The sequence below is a fragment of the Ranitomeya imitator genome, chromosome 2 (assembly GCF_032444005.1).
Source record: "Ranitomeya imitator isolate aRanImi1 chromosome 2, aRanImi1.pri, whole genome shotgun sequence".
NCBI classification, from domain to species: Eukaryota; Metazoa; Chordata; class Amphibia; order Anura; family Dendrobatidae; genus Ranitomeya; species Ranitomeya imitator.
Genome location: NC_091283.1, coordinates 118,625,500 through 118,643,750, shown reverse-complemented (window position 1 = coordinate 118,643,750; position 18,251 = coordinate 118,625,500). Strand labels below are relative to the sequence as shown.

The 18,251-nt window shown below is 44.1% G+C and overlaps 1 protein-coding gene across 6 annotated transcripts in view; it reads right to left on the bottom strand.

Moving 5' to 3' along the window:
• The window catches only part of TENM1 (teneurin transmembrane protein 1), a 1,319,573-nt gene that overhangs the window by 293,639 nt on the left and 1,007,683 nt on the right, over positions 1-18,251 (bottom strand). For all 6 annotated transcript variants that reach the window (XM_069747173.1, XM_069747175.1, XM_069747177.1 and 3 more), the window contains 2 exons: positions 17,117-17,140; positions 15,673-15,819 (listed from right to left, as the gene is read on the bottom strand). In XM_069747173.1, coding sequence (XP_069603274.1) covers positions 15,673-15,819; positions 17,117-17,140 — 171 coding nt within the window. The remainder of the gene's footprint in view (positions 1-15,672; positions 15,820-17,116; positions 17,141-18,251) is intronic.

The following is an 18,251-nucleotide window of genomic DNA, read 5'->3' as shown; positions in this document are numbered from 1 at the left end:
TTAAACAAAAAAATGAATGTCTTAAAGTAAAAGAAAATAGTGTCCAAAGTTGTCCATATCTTTTAAAGGGAATCTATCAGCAGTTTTTTGTACGAAGTTTGAGGATAGCATGAGATAGGGGTTAAAACACTGAATTCAGCAATGTGTCACTCAGGCTGTGTGCAGTTTACTTACAATGAAGCTTTTATTACTAGTACATTATCATTGCTGGGACTAGCTGCTTTGTGTCAAGTTGTCCGACCACACCCCCTCCTGTGATAAGCAGCTCACTGTCAATAGACAATCTACACAGAGACTGCTGTGGGTGGGGCTAGCTTCTGAGCTTTGCTTCATGCTGGATCTAAACAACTCTGTGTCCGAACTGCTGCACCTAGTAAACTAAGTGATGCATCACTTGAATCAGGGACTCTTTTCCTACCTTGAATGGCTCTCAGATGAGGTAGCAAAATCCTGGTGACAGATTCACTTTAAATGCATTTCATCAATAATAGAGTTTTCAGGATGTAGAAATTCTCAATGTGCATTTTCATAAAATGTTACAATGTTTTTCCATAAACACAACAGTAACACCCAACGGAACCATATATTTATAAATGATTCAGATCTATACATATAATCGATTAACCATAAAATCACCGTAGTGTATTGTAAAGAGAGTGGGAACAACTCAAAGGAGAAGACTATTTAAAAATCTAAAACATGGCAAAACCAAAAAGCATCCAGACAGAGAATATATGATAAAAAGATATAAAAATGAACTTGTTTCTGAAACGTGCGTCGGGGTGCGCGTTATCGAGACCTTGCGGCTCTTAAAGGTATATCCCTCTATTTTTATCTGATGGCACTTTTTAGCACAATGCACTTTTAATATGCTTTTAAGGCACTTTGTTTACCTTGACACGTGCACTTTAGTTTTTATTCTTAATGTGGCCCTTACAATTGATTTTGATATTGATTTTTTATTTCTTTTTATATTTTACCTAGGTCACTAATATTTTTGATTTGTGCACTTTAAATATCTTTTGTCTTCATGAGAAGCTCACATTTGATTTGATTATACTTTTGGAATTTTATTGGTGACTTTTTTTTTTAAAAAAAATTGGGGGGGTTATTTTTGGATTTTTACCTTTAAACTGCCATTTGTAAAATTCTTTTTCATATATACGTAAGATTTTTTATATTTTTCCTTCTATGTCAAAACATATACTGTATGTATCTTGGTACGTGCACATTTACATTGCGCCATTTTCTTGTCATTTTTTTATTTTAATTTTTATTGAATAAAGATATCTTTTTATCATATATTCTCTGTCTGGATGCTTTTTGGCTTTGCCATGTTTTAGATTTTTAAATGTTTTTCCATGGAAGATAGAAACTGATATCATCACACTATGTTTAAAAGTGCAACCTTTTAGTACTTCTATATGTCAATGCATAAAATTTAGTAATATGACTAGTTATGGGGACTTGTTGCCGTCCTCTACAGTGGTTAGCCTTTACTGGCCTTTAGACTTTCTGTAAATGTTCAGAAATTTTTTTTCCACAATCCCACCCCAAAAAATATTTAAAGTAAATATTTAGGTCCAATAAAAGACATGGAAGGGGGAGAAGAGGGACCTGCCCCTGCAGATTCTGTCTCCTCCTCTTTTGTATGTTGTGCTTACTTTACAACCCTTTCACATACGTAGCAATCATTAAGACTTTTGACATTTTAATATATGGCAGCAATGTACAAAAGCAATTTAACAATATATGCACAAATCTAAGTTTTATCAATCACTGGCGATGAATATCAGTTTGGTGGGGTTCACTACTTGCCAGAGCTGTAAATAGTTGACTGTTGGGGGTGCCAAGTGTTTGGCCCCAACAATCTGATATTGATGACATATCCAAAGCCTCCCCCCACTGATCTGATAATAATTTATCCTAATGGATTAATAATAATAATAAGTAACATAGTAACTCCATTTTAATGTCCTGCATGTTCTCAAGAGTTCTGAATTTGGGTCGGTGATCCAATGTGTATGTACATAACATATGTAAGAAGTTCTGCATTAGACGACACCTCTTAATGAAAAGTATATTTAGTGTGTTAATTAAATGAATGATGTTCACCAATGGGATTATGCTTCCATATTCTCCAACAATAAGAAAACACAGCTAATATAAGATCTGGTAGTAGCAGGTGTTATCAACTAATTGTCTTTCCATCATATACCAGTAATGGTTTTCAATAAAAGTGTACATAAAACATGACAGCTGGCTCCGAGGAAGACAGATGTTTATAAAGAGATTATACATAGCTATGTAAAAAAAAAATCACATTTGATGCAAATTTTTGTGCAATTCTGGTAATATTCATCATAGACCCATTCTCAACGTATGAGGTTATAACCCACCGATTCAAACTAACAAAAGTTTTGTCCCCTTGCATTGTGAAATAGAAGAACTCTTTTTTAGTTCTTTTTCCTCTTCAGTATTATTTTATGTTATTTCTTATTCCAAAACAGAAATCCCAGTCATGCTCCATATAACACAGTTTCCTATTTAAGAGCATGCATGCTTCAAAATTTCATTTCCCCTTAAAGGGGCTTTCTACAATATACGATGACAGAATTCCAAGTCTTGTTCTTGCTCAAGAGCATCCAGTATATTTGCGCCATGCAAGTTAGACATAAGCAAAAAGATTTGTACCACCTGGTCCAGCATCATGACATTGTGAGGACTAGTAATTGCAAGAAGCACCTAAGATACCAGCTCACTGAAGAAGTCCACACTGTTATTGTCCGGCTGCCATGAAGTATCAAAATGGAAACCAGACTTGGCTAGCGCAAAACATTTCATTAATCTCTATCACCAATGCAGGCCATGAATATCACTCTGACCCTCTTCATTGGTTTTTTTTTTTATTGCGATATACACTTAGTCCCTGTGTCCTTCATAGATTCCAGCTGAACCCGTTGGGGGTTTCCAGAGCAGGACACCCTGTGAGCAGCTCATCATCATCCTTGGAGCTTTTTCGTGAAAGATTGTCCAAAGTAGTGGGAGTGTAGAAAGTGTCACAAATATCTCAAAATGCGTGAAGAAAATGTATAATTGAGAGATTTCAAATGAATGTATTCAAGTAAGGAATGAATCCTGGGCATGACTGAGAGTCTCCATTAGTGCAAGTCAAACATTCTTTTATATGGAAGTTCAAAGGGATCTTCAATAAATGCTATGATACTTAATTTCAGTAGAAATCATATGAATTTCACATTTTTGTATCAGCCTCCGACTGCTCCCATCTTCCTAACATTACACTATTAGTTGTAAAGGGTTGACACAATCAAACAAATCAGATTGGAAATCTTCCCTTCCTTTTCGCAATGACAGCTTGAACTTTGCTTTATAGATATGTTAATATGAAAAGACCATATTTTCACGTGAGGAACAGCCTAGGACTCAACTCCATTAAAATGCTGAGCTACTGTTCAGCACATTTCTTAGCCTTACTGAATCACACCATCTGGCTGAAGACAGACAAACCCAAGATGATTTATAAGCATTAAGGAGATGAAAGTACTGAAGTCATCTTAAAGGAAGAATTTGCTGTACTCAGGCAGTAAAAATTTGTCATTGAAATATGATGAGTCCCGTGATGTTTTGTAACAGCGTTAAGGAAAATACATAGGTGATGTTCACCAATCACAATGTGAAATATATCCGGTATAGGAAAATATAAATTGGTTTTGTGATACAATATATATATTCTATATTTCACATAAAAACATGTGATTGTGTTTTTTTTTTCTCTTTTGGTAATTCTGGATTCATTACAAAATGGCTTAGGCCGGCGTCACATTCAGCGTATAAAAATACGGTCTGTAATTTACGGCCGTAATATGCAGAAAAGTCCCCAAAATAGTGGTCCGTATCTCCTCCGTAGGCAGGGTGTGTCAGCGTATTTTGCGCATGGTATCCTCCGTATGTAATCCGTATGGCATCCGTACTGCGAGATTTTCTCCAGGCTTGCAAAACCAACATACGGACATACAATGGATCCATGTTCTCAAAAAATCGTAACAACATATATACTGTCTCTCTCTCTATATATATATGTCAATAGACACATATATGTATATATATTAACTAGCTATTGAACCCGTTCTACGCCCGGGTGGTGAGCATTCATATTGGTATATGGTCTCCATCCTGGTATGTGCTGCTCCATCCTGCATCCCCATCCTGTCATGTGCTGCTCCATCCTGCGTCCCCATCCTGTCATGAGCTGCTCCATCCTGCGCCCCCATCCTGTCATGTGCTGCTCCATCCTGCGTCCCCATCCTGTCATGTGCTGCACCCATCCTACGCCCCCATTCTGTCATGTGCTGCTCCCATCCTGCGCCCCCATCCTGTCATGTGCTGCACCCATCCTGCGCCCCCATTCTGTCATGTGCTGCTCACATCCTGCGCCCCCATTCTGACATGTGCTGCTCCCATCCTGCGCCCCCATTCTGACATGTGCTGCACCCATCCTGCGCCTCCATTCTGACATGTGCTGCACCCATCCTACGCCCCCATTCTGTCATGTGCTGCTCCCATCCTGCGCCCCCATCCTGTCATGTGCTGCACCCATCCTGCGCCCCCATTCTGTCATGTGCTGCTCCCATCCTGCATCCCCATCCTGTCATGTGCTGCTCCCATCCTGCACCCCCGTTCTGTCATGTGCTGCTTCCATCCTGCACCCCCGTTCTGTCATGTGCTGCTCCCATCCTGCGCCCCCGTTCTGTCATGTGCTGCTTCCATCCTGCACCCCCGTTCTGTCATGTGCTACTGCCATTCTGCGCCCCCGTTCTGTCATGTGCTGCTCCCATCCTGTGCCCCCGTTCTGTCATGTGCTGCTTCCATCCTGCACCCCCGTTCTATCATGTGCTGCTTCCATCCTGCACCCCCGTTCTGTCATGTGCTGCTGCCATCCTGCACCCCCGTTCTGTCATGTGCTGCTGCCATCCTGCGCCCCGTTCTGTCATGTGCTGCTCCCATCCTGCGCCCCGTTCTGTCATGTGCTGCTTCCATCCTGCACCCCCGTTCTGTCATGTGCTGCCCTATTCTGTCATGTGCTGCTCCCCTCCTGCGCCCTCGTTCTGTCATGTGCTGCTGCCATCCTGCACCCCCGTTCTGTCATGTGCTGCCCTATTCTGTCATATGCTGCTCCCATCCTGCGCCCCCGTTCTGTCATGTGCTGCTCCCATCCATATGCCCCATACGCTGCTCCATAAAGGTTTATGACCCCCATCAGGTGGCGTAAGTAACAAATAGCTGTGGCATGAAGTGCCACAGCCTCATGGCACAGCAATTTGTTACTTACGCTACCTGATTCTTTTCCAGCGCCATTGTCTTGCTCCTCCCAGTGCCGGAATCGGCGCCTGCGCAGTCCGCGCTTTCCGGCACCATTTTCTTGAAGACACACTGCTGTGTGTCTTCAAGAAAATGGCGCCGGTAAGCACGGACTGCGCAGGCGCCGATTCCGGCACCGGGAGGAGCAAGACAATGGCGCTGGAAAGGAATGGCGTAAGTAACAAATTGCTGTGGCATGAAGTGCCACAGCCTCATGGCACAACAAGTTTTTACTTACGCTATTCGTTTCGGGCGCCATTGTCTTGCTCCTGGTGCCAGAATCGGTGCCTGCGCAGTCAGCGCTTTCCGGCGCCATTTTCTTGAAGACACACAGCAGTGTGTCTTCAAGAAAATGGCGCCGGAAAGCGCAGACTGCGCAGGCGCCGATTCTGGCACCAGGAGGAGCAAGACAATGACGCCCGAAACGAATAGCGTAAGTAAAAACTTACTATGGCGGCGGATTATTTGCATAATCAGGGCGCACATATGTAGACGGCGTCCCCGTGCTCCCGACCCCCTGCTCTCGGCGGCATTTTTTTTATAATGTAATGCTAGGAGCGTCGCGCCTGCACAGTCTATTAAGGCTTCGGACAGAGTGACGCTCCCAGCATTATATTATAGATATTTCATCCAGCGCGAGATAGCTTTAAAGCTGGTAATTCAATTGCCGGCTTTTGCTATCGCCTTCCTAAACCCTACATGATATGAGACATGGTTTACATACAGTAAACCATCTCATATCCCCATTTGTTTTGCATATTCCACACTACTAATGTTAGTAGTGTGTATGTGCAAAATTTGGGCACTCTAGCTATTAAATTAAAGGGTTAAATGGCGGAAAAAATTGGCGTGGGCTCCCACGCAATTTTCTCTGCCAGAGTGGTAAAGCCAGTGACTGAGGGCAGATATTAATAGCCTAGAGAGGGTCCATGGTTATTGCCCCCCCTGGATAAAAACATCTGCCCCCAGCCACCCCAGAAAAGGCACATCTGGAAGATGCGCCTATTCTGGCACTTGGCCACTCTCTTCCCATTCCCCTGTAGCAGTGGGATATGGGGTAATTAAGGGTTAATGTCACCTTGCTATTGTAAGGTGACATTAAGCCAGATTAATAATGGAGAGGCGTCAATTATGACACCTATCCATTATTAATCCAATAGTCTGAAATGGTTAAAAAAACACAAACACATTATTAAAAAGTCTTTTAATGAAATAAAAACACAGGTTGTTGGAATATTTTATTTTCCTGGTAATCCACCTGAAGACCCTCGCTCTGTAACAAACAAAAGAAAAATAAAAAATCAACAATATCTCATACCTTCCGATGATCTGTCACATCCCACGATGTAAATCCATCTGAAGGGGTTAAATTTTTTTACAGACAGGAGCTCTGCTAATGCAGCTGTGCTCCTGGCTGTAAAACCCCAGCGAATGAATGTAAAGTAGGTCAATGGCCTGTAGTTACCTTCATTCGCGGTGATTGGCTGGGGGCAGATGTTTTTAGCCAGGGGGGCCAATAACCGTGGACCCTCTCTAGGCTATTAATATCTACCCTCAGTCACTGGCTTTACCACTCTGGCGGAGAAAATTGCGCGGGAGCCCACACCAATTTTTTCCACCATTTAACCCTTTAATTTAATAGCTAGAGCGCCCAAATTTTGCACATACACACTACTAACATTAGTAGTGTGGAATATGCCAAAAAAATGGGGATATGACATGGTTTACTGTATGTAAACCATGTCTCATATCATGTCGGGTTTAGGAAGGAGAAATTGAATTACCGGCTATTAAGCTATCTTGCGCTGTATGAAATATTAATATATATATACATATATGTGTCTCACTGACATATATATATATATATATATATATATTCTATGTGTACACATTTATTCTACCTATTCTATTGTAAGCTGTCAGTGTGATTTTACTGTACACCGCACTGAATTGCCGGCTTTTCTCTTTAACACCACTGCGTATTTCTCGCAAGTCACACTGCTGGTCCGTGTGTAATCTGTATTTTTCTGGCCCCCATAACACTTTCATTGGTGTATTTTTTGCGCAATACGGTGACAAACGCAGCATGCTGCGATTTTCTACGGCCGTAGAAGACCGTATAATACGGATCAGTAAAATACGGCTGATAGGAGCTGGGGCATAGAGAAGCATTGTACCGTATGCAATCCGTATTTTCAGCACCTCTCTTACGTCCGTAAAACACGGTAGTGTGACGCCGGCCTTAAAGTGGATCCCATGGGAGCGGAGGTAGACATTCCTCCAAGGCTCTGCTGCTCCTTTCCCATGTAAAAAGGCTTTAGTTGTATAAATTGCACATGGTAGGTGATAGCTATTGCAGCCCAGGAATTTCATGCTCCAATTCTAAGGGTTCATACTCATCTGCGAGGTAAATGGACGAGTGCAATCCGATAAAAAATCGGATTGCACTCTGACCAATGTTAATCTATGAGTCCCTGCTCATCTACGATTTTTTTTCCCCAGCTGAAATCGGACTGAGATAAAAATTGCAGCATTCCACAATTGTCCTCGCATCTCGGACGAGACTTGCCAATGTAAGTTAATGGGTGCGAGAAAAAAAAAAAATCTCACGGCACTCAGATCATGCGAGTGCCATCCGATTTCTACACACCGATGTCCTTTGAAAAGCCGGCAATTCATCTGCCGTGTACAGTAAAAGTAGAATAGATATATACACATAGAATAGATAAATATAAAGAGGTCAGAGACATATATAATTAGTACAGTGCTTGTGTAGCTTACTGTACATATATTCTATTCTAGAGTAACATGCAGCCCAAGTAAGTGATACATCGCTGGAATCAGGGTCGCTGTTTCTACACTATGCTGCTCTCAGATTAGGGGGCAAAAAATTAGTGATAGATATCCATTAAAACTGACATTTTTCACCCCAGTCTTAAAGAATATGACCACTGGAATAAGATGCGCCAATTTCATTAACAGGCACACACCACTCATTGAATTAAGAGCATCTTCCAACTGTTGTGCGCCATTTCCAGAAATCTTAGCACGTTTTTGATGAAATTTACGCCATGAAAGTGGCACCATTTTCAATGAACTAGACAGGTGTGCATAGGCACTTGCTGATACTCCATTCCTTTTTAGCAAAGCTGGACGGGACTGGCAAAAAAAAAACACCAGAAGTTACAACATTTTGGAGCAATGTTGAGTTGCACAAAATTTTTTGGGATATTTCACGGTGTTTTGTGCCAGAAAACTGGCAAAACAGCTTCTCGAATTGGGGTCTAAATCAAATGCTTAGAGTTTGGAGAATGATAAATAACTGACCACAGATTGTACAGTGGATCTATGAAGACTTCCGCTATTCATTGACTTGATGATGAGTTAGTTACATATGTGCAGTATATGTCACAGCAGCCATAAAATGGTGCAGAAAAGTTCCTGGGAAAAGCTGATTACATTTGCTGTCTATAGGAACTCTTATGTTGTGGATGCCATGCTGTGCAGAACATCTAATAAACTATTATCCACACTTTGGATATAGTTGTACCTTTTTTTTTGCACTACTACAGTAAACAAGGTGAGGTCTGGGGCCAGTCCATTTTTTTTGCCATAGTGCCCCAGTGATTGTTCATACCTCTCTGTATACTGTGCATTCACAGTCTGTTCCATATTTCATCACTGAATATCACCTTCTGTTTGAAAACTAAACTTCACATCTCCACATGCCTGCAATGGTTAATCCCCAGGTTCTCGTTGCGGCAAGCAAAGCTTAGTGAAATCGCATTAAAACAGAAAATCTGGCGCTCCGCAGTCCTGCTCCAAGGCTCTCTGTGACACTTGCACGATGCAGATTTCACACCCGTACAAGATCTTAGGTCATATTGTTATAGTACTAAGACAAAAGCACAACTTCTATACTACTGCTCCCAACCAATTACATAAAAACATACCATGATACATCTGACCATTCAGCATATGGAAATAGTCCGAGATATGTTACACCATAAATATAAATGGCCTTTTTTAGAAGTGGATATAGAAGACATTTAGTAGTGAAAAATTAGATCATGTCTGTAATTTAGACCTGATGGATGGAAATGGCTCAAGCCACCTAGCCTAGTGATGGACTGCAGCGGTGGTGTGCACTGTAGTGCAATCTGAGAAAGGCGAGTACAAGCATTATTGCAGCGCCCCAGAGACCTGGTCGTTGCAGTAATGTCGCTCTGCCACTAAGGGGAGTGATGGTACGTCTGATGGCACTAAAGGAGTTCACCTGACCAGGTATCACAGTCACACACTACACTTCACACTCCGGCCACTAGGGGGAGCAAAAGGTTCTATTTATTAGGCCACTCCTCACACTTTGGTAAAACTGGGGGTTGGATAGGAAGTTAGTCAGAAGCTGGCTGGGTTTTGTCCAGGCAACATCCCGTGGCAGGGGGTGTTGCGGGAAGATTCAGAGGGGTCCCTGTGAGGCGTGGGAACCTGGCAGTGACTTAGCGACAAGGACAGATCGTTACATAACCGCGCCTGCACTACCTTGCAGCGGTATCTAAAGAAAGGACACGAAGCAAAGTATATTGTGGAGAAGTGAGAAACGAGATCAAAGCACAAAGGAGGGTCCCAGAATAGCTCCGAGCCTTCCCGTCAAACGGGTGCGTCCTAGCCATAACGAACTGGGGGACGAAGCAGGACATCAGAATTGAAAGGACAGTTGTGAGGACTATCCCGAATGCTCAGCAAGGAAGGACTGCAACACCCAGGCGCTAGTTGGTAGGCACTGATTTCCACCTGCAAAGGGAACTCTGGATGTGCCTTCGGACCGGCCGATCTCAGACAGCCCTGTTAACAGTACTCCGGATTGAGGATCCTGAAGTCACCAGTAAAGAGGTAAAGAGACTGCAACCCTGTGTCCTCGTTATTAACTGCGCCTCACACCATCGCCACCTACACTACTGGGAAGCCCTGGGGATACACTTCACCTGTGGGAAGGTATATGATCTAGCTGCCATTCCATCACCCCAGCGGACCCCGAAGCAGCGTCGGTCACCCTGACCGAACACCACAGGTGGCGTCACGCACCCTTGACAAACTACCATCAACCCTTTCATTGGACGCCCCTTAGCAGGGTCACGGACCGGGTCCCGCCACCGTGACAACCCCAGAACTGAGACAGAGAGGACCGGTAATGAGTACCCGCGGCCCTGTGTCTGGGGGCGCTTCAACTTGGCGTCACGAACAGGATCGTACTTAAGCCTGAAGAATCAGGTCATGTGTGCCTTGGAACTGTGATTGAATTGTGCTTGAACTGTGATTTATTGCAAGGAGTGCAAGATTCCCGCCAAAACTGCCACCATTGCAGCGCCACGAGGAGCGCAAGAGAAGAAGGGCGTGGAGTGGGCGTGCACAATTTGAAGAGCGCGAAAGATAATGGCCGCCCAGTCTAAGTATTGCTGTATTCTGAGGGCATGTCCGTCAGCCGCTGAGGTCCACCTTCTCTTCCTCTATGGAGGGTGGAGACTGTGGGGACAGGTCCGCCCCCAAAAAAGAGCCCGGGAAGAAGATCCAGAGGAGGGGACAAAGATGGTGACTTCTAGGACACCGCATGGAGACGTCCCGGCCCAGCGCAGGGCTGCGTCACCCGCAGCGATTCCGGAATCACCACCCCTGCAGAGACTGACCGTCGCGGAGCTGCCTGGGGGAAACCCGGCTGACAGATGCCTGATGGCTGGGTGGCCGCAGCCGAGGCCCGGTGGCTGGCGCGTTGCCGAGAGGCCCACGCTCACGTACGTTCCCAGTTGGGTCACCTGACGGAGATCCGCCTCTCCCCCGTGTCCCCTCCTCTACCCGTTACGACTGCGGCGGACCCCCGAACCCAGCCGGGGAATTGTGCACCGCAGGAGCCGGACCTGAGGTTCCTGCCGATGACAGAGCATCAGCGGCGCCTGGTGGCAGCCTGGAGAAAGCAGCCCCGACCTGTAGCCATGGTTGCCCTCACGGAGGAAGTGAAGGTCCCACCATCGAAGTGGGGGGTGGTGACCCTCTTCAACTCCAAGGAAGGCAGGGGAGTTATCCAGGAAATCGGGGAGCCCCTGAAGTTCCATGTCACCCGGAGCGAGGTGGAGCCTTGTTATGGGAAGGTCGATGAAGATCATAACCTGGAACCCGGGGATGCTGTGACCTACACCCGATGGCAGCGGGGGACCGGCTGGATGGCCCGGGGTGTCCAGCGGTGCATAGTCCTTCAGTTCGCAGCTGAGACTTCGGAAAGCGAGGACCCCGCTACTGACCACCAGACCGACCAGGCCCATCATGTGACTGTGGGTCCCACCCGTTCTCGGCTGAGAAGGGTGGTCTGCGAGGTAAGACCGCAACCTTCGCAGTAATAAACCTTGGAAGTCCAACGACTGTAAATAGTTAACTGTTTCCTGATTTTGCTGCTTTAAACCCGTCTAGGGTTATTTCTTAAAGGGATCCCTTTGTTGACCCGGGATCCCTATTGTTTTACATTTTTCTACTTTCCACAAGTTTATCACTGTTAAAAGACTGCCGAATCATGGACGGTGAATGATTCACAAACTGTGTTGTATATAGTTCGCACCTTCTTAAAGGTGCCCTCTACTGGTTTTACAAAGAAAGAAGACTTTGTGAAGAGACTGTTTCCGAATACAGCATAGAAGTTCTTGCTTTCCAAAGGATTTGCAGATAGAGAGAATCTGCACTACCTCAAAGAGACTTAGTTCCATCTTAAAGGGAATGTTCACGTGTTGCACTTAAGTATAATGTTGCCTTAAGAAAGTTAAATTGTAATAATGTTGAGCATTAGGAAATGTTAATAATGTTACTAGAGATTGAGGACAGGAAAAGTTGGAAGACGAATTTCAACACAGTGAACCTGTATGGGTTAGAGAGTCCTCCTGAGAACCATAGAGAGATGGTTGATTGCGCTGATAGAAGAACAATGGCAGTAGGCCCAGACAAGGAGCTAGGAGGTTCTACATTTGTGAAGTCAGAAAAATAAAGAAAAAGTTAAGTTTGCATTATAGTATTTTATAGTAAGCCTTTAGTGGGTTTAGGTTATACGCCCTTAAAGGAGAAGTTAAATTATTGTTCAGAATTTGCACTTAGTAGAATACCCGGTAGGGTACCAGAAGTTATTTATAGTCAGAGTGTTATTTAAAATATTTAACCTTTTTTTTGTTTGTAACGTTCAAGTGTTCTCACCTCCCATAAAGGGAAACATTGTTATATTTATTTGTTCCTTGCATTTCAAAAATTTGCATGTCTTTTGCTAACATGTATTGTTGTTCTTCTTCCCAGTCCGGGAGTACTGGATTTAACCGGGGGGGAAGTGCAGCGCCCCAGAGACCTGGTCATTGCAGTAATGTCGCTCTGCCACTAAAGGGAGTGATGGTACGTCTGTTGGCACTAAAGGAGTTCACCTGACCAGGTATCACAGTCACACACTACACTTAACACTCCGGCCACTAGGGGGAGCAAAAGGTTCTATTTATTATGCCACTCCTCACACTTTGGTAAAACTGGGGGTTGGATAGGAAGTTAGTCAGAAGCTGGCTGGGTTTTGTCCAGGCAACATCCCGTGGCAGGGGGTGTTGCGGGAAAGATTCAGAGGGGTCCCTGTCAGGTGTGGGAACCTGGCAGTGACTTAGCGACAAGGACAGATCGTTACAGAACCGCGCCTGCACTACCTTGCGGCGGTATCTAAAGAAAGGACATGAAGCGAAGTATATTGTGGAGAAGTGAGAAACGAGATCAAAGCACAAAGGAGAACCAGTAGGAGTCGTGCCCCGAGATCGGCAACATCCTACTGAGGCGCGTAGCCGGTGGCCAGAACGCCGAGGAAGTAACTGACTCCAAGCATTACTTCAAACAGAGGCAGGACAGTTGATTACAGGTTGGCTGTCTAACATACATCACCTAAGAAGACATAGGGGGCAAGCATGGAGAGGGGCGTCTCTAGGGTCCCAGAATAGCTCCGAGCCTTCCCGTCAAACGGGTGCGTCCTAGCCATAACAAACTGGGGGACGAAGCAGAACATCAGAATAGAAACGACAGTTGTGAGGACTATCCCGAATGCTCAGCAGGGAAGGACTGCAACACACAGGCGCTAGTTGGTAGGCACTGATTCCCACCTGCAAAGGGAACTCTGGATGTGCCTTCGGACCGGCCGGTCTCAGACAGCCCTGTTAACAGTGCTCTGGATTGAGGATCCTGAAGTCACCAGTAAAGAGGTAAAGAGACTGCAACCCTGTGTCCTCGTTATTAACTGCGCCTCACACCATCACCACCTATACTACTGGGAAGCCCTGGGGATACACTTCACCTGTGGGAAGGTATACCATCTAGCTGCCATTCCATCACCCCAGCGGACCCCGAAGCAGCATCGGTCGCCCTGACCGAACACCACTGGTGGCGTCACACACCCTTGACAAACTACCATCAACCCTTTCATTGGACGCCCCTTAGCAGGGTCACGGACCGGGTCTCGCCACCGTGACAACCCCAGAACTGAGACAGAGAGGACCAGTGCCGAGTACCCGCGGCCCTGTGTCTGGGGGCGCTCCATTATACCTCTACTAATTATGAAAAATGGTGAAACCAAAATCCTCTTTATAAGGAATCTATCACCAAGTTTTTGCTACCCAATTTGAAAGCAGAACGATGAAGGGGCAGAGACACTGTTTCCTGTAATGTGTCACTTACTGAGCTGCTTGGTGCAGTTTTGATAAAAGTTTTCTCTGTTTCAGATCTACCAGTTACCCAAATGCTGAGCTCTGTATAACGCCACCCACACCACTGATTGGTAGCTTTCTGTTTACACTGTGCAAAGGCAGAAAGGTCCCAATCAGTGTTGGGGGCAGGGTTATACAACACTCAAAAATATGGAGGACTACATGGCAGGAAGTTTACTGGTCCTCTAGTGATAATCTCCTGGTTATAAAACTGTGATTTTATCAGAACTTCAGCAAGCAGCCCAGTAAGTGACATATAGCTGGAATCAGTGTCTCCGTCCCTACATTGTGATGTTTTCAGACAGATTTCTTTCAAGTCACAAAGATCCAGTAATCTTGTCAGTTTAGTAGTTGTTTTTGGCGCTACATTCACAACTATGGTCAGAAATCTGTTTTCTCCTCCTCACTTTCCAGGTGAAAGTTGTGCATCCCACATACTGAAGCTTACAAGATCTGCAAGTCTTATTTGTGTGTGATCTGGAGAAGGATTATTCAGCTCTTTTTTTGGATTTTCTTGGAACCTGTGCAAGGTCACGTGACTGAAGGAAGCTGCTTACATTTAAAGGATGTGTTTGCTGGACCATTAAATGCAAAGCCGAAAACAATGCCCTAATCTAACTGCTTTACACCGGGAGATCAGACGCAGGTCTTGATGAATAATAATGGGTTGCCAGAACTGTTTACATTATAGAGAACAATGATACTGAAACCGAGTGCAAAAACTTCATCCGCAGGATATTAAAATGGAGTTTTATCACCCAGTGTCATCAAATTATCAATTCTGCAAACTTATAATTATGAATTTACATGAAGGAGCACACTGAAGATCATTCGATCACATTCAATAAGTTTCTGTCTATTGTCTATCAATGCTCCCTTTGGGGAATTCTCATCTCCAAGATCCTATCCCAATATGTAGTAGGTGTTATACTAATAATAATAATATTAGCAGATACCTTCAATCATAAATGTAGTATTATTAGTATTTTTTTATTCGCTTTATTGCTTTCCTCGTGTGCAGAAATTGCAGGACCTTAGGTATCCATGGTTACGTCCACTGTTAAAGTGCGTTAGCTAGTTGCTTGTGAACGTAACCATGGATACCTAAGGTCCTGCAATGCCTGCACATGAAGAAAGAGACATGGCTAATTAAAAAAAAACTATACTACATTTCTAAATGGAGGTATTTTCAAATTGTATTAATTATTGTTATTATTATTATTACACCTATTACATATTGGGATAGGATCTTAGAGATGGAAATACCCCTTTAATGCATATCCTAGATATCCTGGCATCCAAGTGCTGGAGGTGTGTGGAGACCAGGGTGGACGCCTCATTGAATTTGACTACATCCATAGTAACTTTTTGGGTGACACCGCTCTTCAGACTCATAACTCCGGAGGGAGCAGACATCGGTGTTCGGACATCAGTGCAGAGTTTTTGTATTCTAAAAAATGTCCTAAACTGTATACTCTAGTAATTAACATTCAGCAATATCAAGGAAAAGAATGCACATATATAAAGAGACCGGTACCTGAGTCGTTATCCATATTATCAGCACAAGCCATTTCCATAATGATATTGCAGCCGGCTCCACTCCACCCAACTTGACAGACGCAGTGCCACCCGTTTTGGTCAAGTGTACACCTCCCATTACCATAGCAAAGACCGGGGCAGCCATCTTAAAGAAAGTGAAGAAAAAAACAACAATCTCTATCACCCAGCTAACAATAAGAATTAGCACTATATAATGCTTGTACAGGCGGGCTCTGCATCTCCAATGGCTTTGTAGACTTTTGTAATCATTTTTAGTATGCTCCAGTAACTGCAAAAATAAAAAAATGAAGCAACAAGTCTTCATAGATGTTATGCCATTTTGTGACTACATCTTTTAGAAAGAAGTAGCACATGTGAGGAACAGCCATCATTACCCAGGTTTGGTTTGTGGACTGTAGCTATGGAGACTAGTGATGGGCGAGTGTGCAATGGGCGAGAAAGAGATAATTTTCCCGTCCTCCGGAAAAATGCTCACATTTTCCATTCACTTTCATTATGCTGGCTACTTATGCTCCGAGCGTCTGGCGTGCTCGATTCGAGTGCCGAGCATGCGAGCATTCCACTGCTCGATCAACTGTAACCGAGACACATAGCTGGGCAGAAGAACTAGAAACACAAACCTGCAGGAATTTCTTTTATCTTTTGATTTATTTGCGCTTGAGCAAAAATAAAAATAAATGTTGTAAAAAAAATATAAATATTCCTTAATAATGCAGAGAGCAAACGAGTCATATGGACAGTCATGAACTTATTGTGACATTAAAGGGAGGTGCAGATGACCATTTTTCTCCAAGAAAATCTGTCAAATTATGCAAATCCCACTGTGATCAGAGTGGGATCAGAGTGGGATCAGCCTTGGATCAGAGAATGATCACAGTTGGATCAGCCCTGGATCAGAGTGATCAGAGTGGGATCAACCTTGGATCAGAGTGATCAGAGTGGGATCAACCTTGGATCGGAGTGATCAGAGTGGGATCAGATTTTTTCAGAGGCGGAGATTAAAAAAAAAAGTTTCTCTATCTTCTCCATGATTTCAATAGGTGGAAATTGAAACCCTGATGCCATCCAGGTGCATGCGGAATTTTTTCATGGACCCGTAAACATGAATGGGTGAGTGTCATCTGTCTGATCAGAAAATCAGACATGTACACGACCCTATAGAATAACATGGGTACTAATGATATCAGACAAAACCATGGTTAACACTCGTCTGAATAAAACAGTCGTCTGAATGAACCCTAAAAGGTGAGGTATCAAAATGTAGGTAAAGGACGTGCCGCAAAATAAAAGAAACACCACATTGCAGGAGTGTAAAGAGCTGCACTATTTGCAAATGCCATTAAAGAATATTTAGCTTCTGGCTTCTTCATTGGCGTGGCTTATATTTTATTTTACTGTGATCTTTGTTTCTGAGAACATACCTCTTACAGCATCCAAATAGTGAGCTGCAAAGAAAATGGAAACAGAGAAAGTCATTAATATGGGCAATTGGGGATTTAAAGGGAAACTGTCACATTAAAATTGCAGTCCAATCTGCAGCCAGCACGTTAATGGGTACGGAGAGCTAAGGAAATTGATATATAATGTTGTGGGTAAAGATTCAGTATAAGCTGAGTTTTATTTATTCATGTCTCTGCTCATCCTGGGCTTTTCAGTCAAGTGGGCAGTCTTAATCAGTGACATTAAAGACACCAGCAGAAACGCTATTAACCTACAGGTATGGGGTTAATCTGCTGGTTAATAGTGTTACTAACCTGTCCGGCTCCTGCACATAGCCCAACGCTTCGGGGAAAAAGTTACCTTAATTCTCCCTGGCATTATTCAGGTTTCAGTCTTGGGGGCGGCACCAATGCAAGTTTAGTCACTGCTCTGAATATATTGCTGAGCCACTGCCAGTCAGGGCCGGGGGGTACGGTTGCAGCCCACGCTCTGTATACTTAGAGTGGTGACTGACCCTATGCCATCGCCACTTCCGTGACTGAAACCTACTGCTGGCTGGGAGAATAAAGCTCCTTTGTTTCCCCTCAACGTTCAGTTGTGTGTGAGCACCGGGCAGGTTAGTAACACTATTAACCTGCATATTAGCACCATATCTGCAGGTTAATAGCGCTTTTGCTGTTGACAGGTTCCCTTTAAGCCTACTATATATAAGTGAGCATGCAGAGGTAGCTGTCAATCATGGATGAGGGCTGTCCACTGCACTGGAAAGCCAGAATAAGCATTCCCTACAGATCTATATATCAGTCTACTCCACTCCACCTGCTCTATAACATGCAGCCGGCATTTCCAATGTGACAGGTTCCCTTTAAGCCTACTATATATAAGTGAGCATGCAGAGGTAGCTGTCAATCACAGATGAGGGCCGTCCACTGCACTGGAAAGCCAGAATAAGCATTCTCTACAGATCTATATATCAGTGTGCACCGCTCCACCTGCTCTATAACATGCAGCCGGCATTTCCAATGTGACAGGTTCCCTTTAAGCCTACTATATATAAGTGAGCATGCAGAGGTAGCTGTCACTCATGGATGAGGACCGTCCACTGCACTGGAAAGC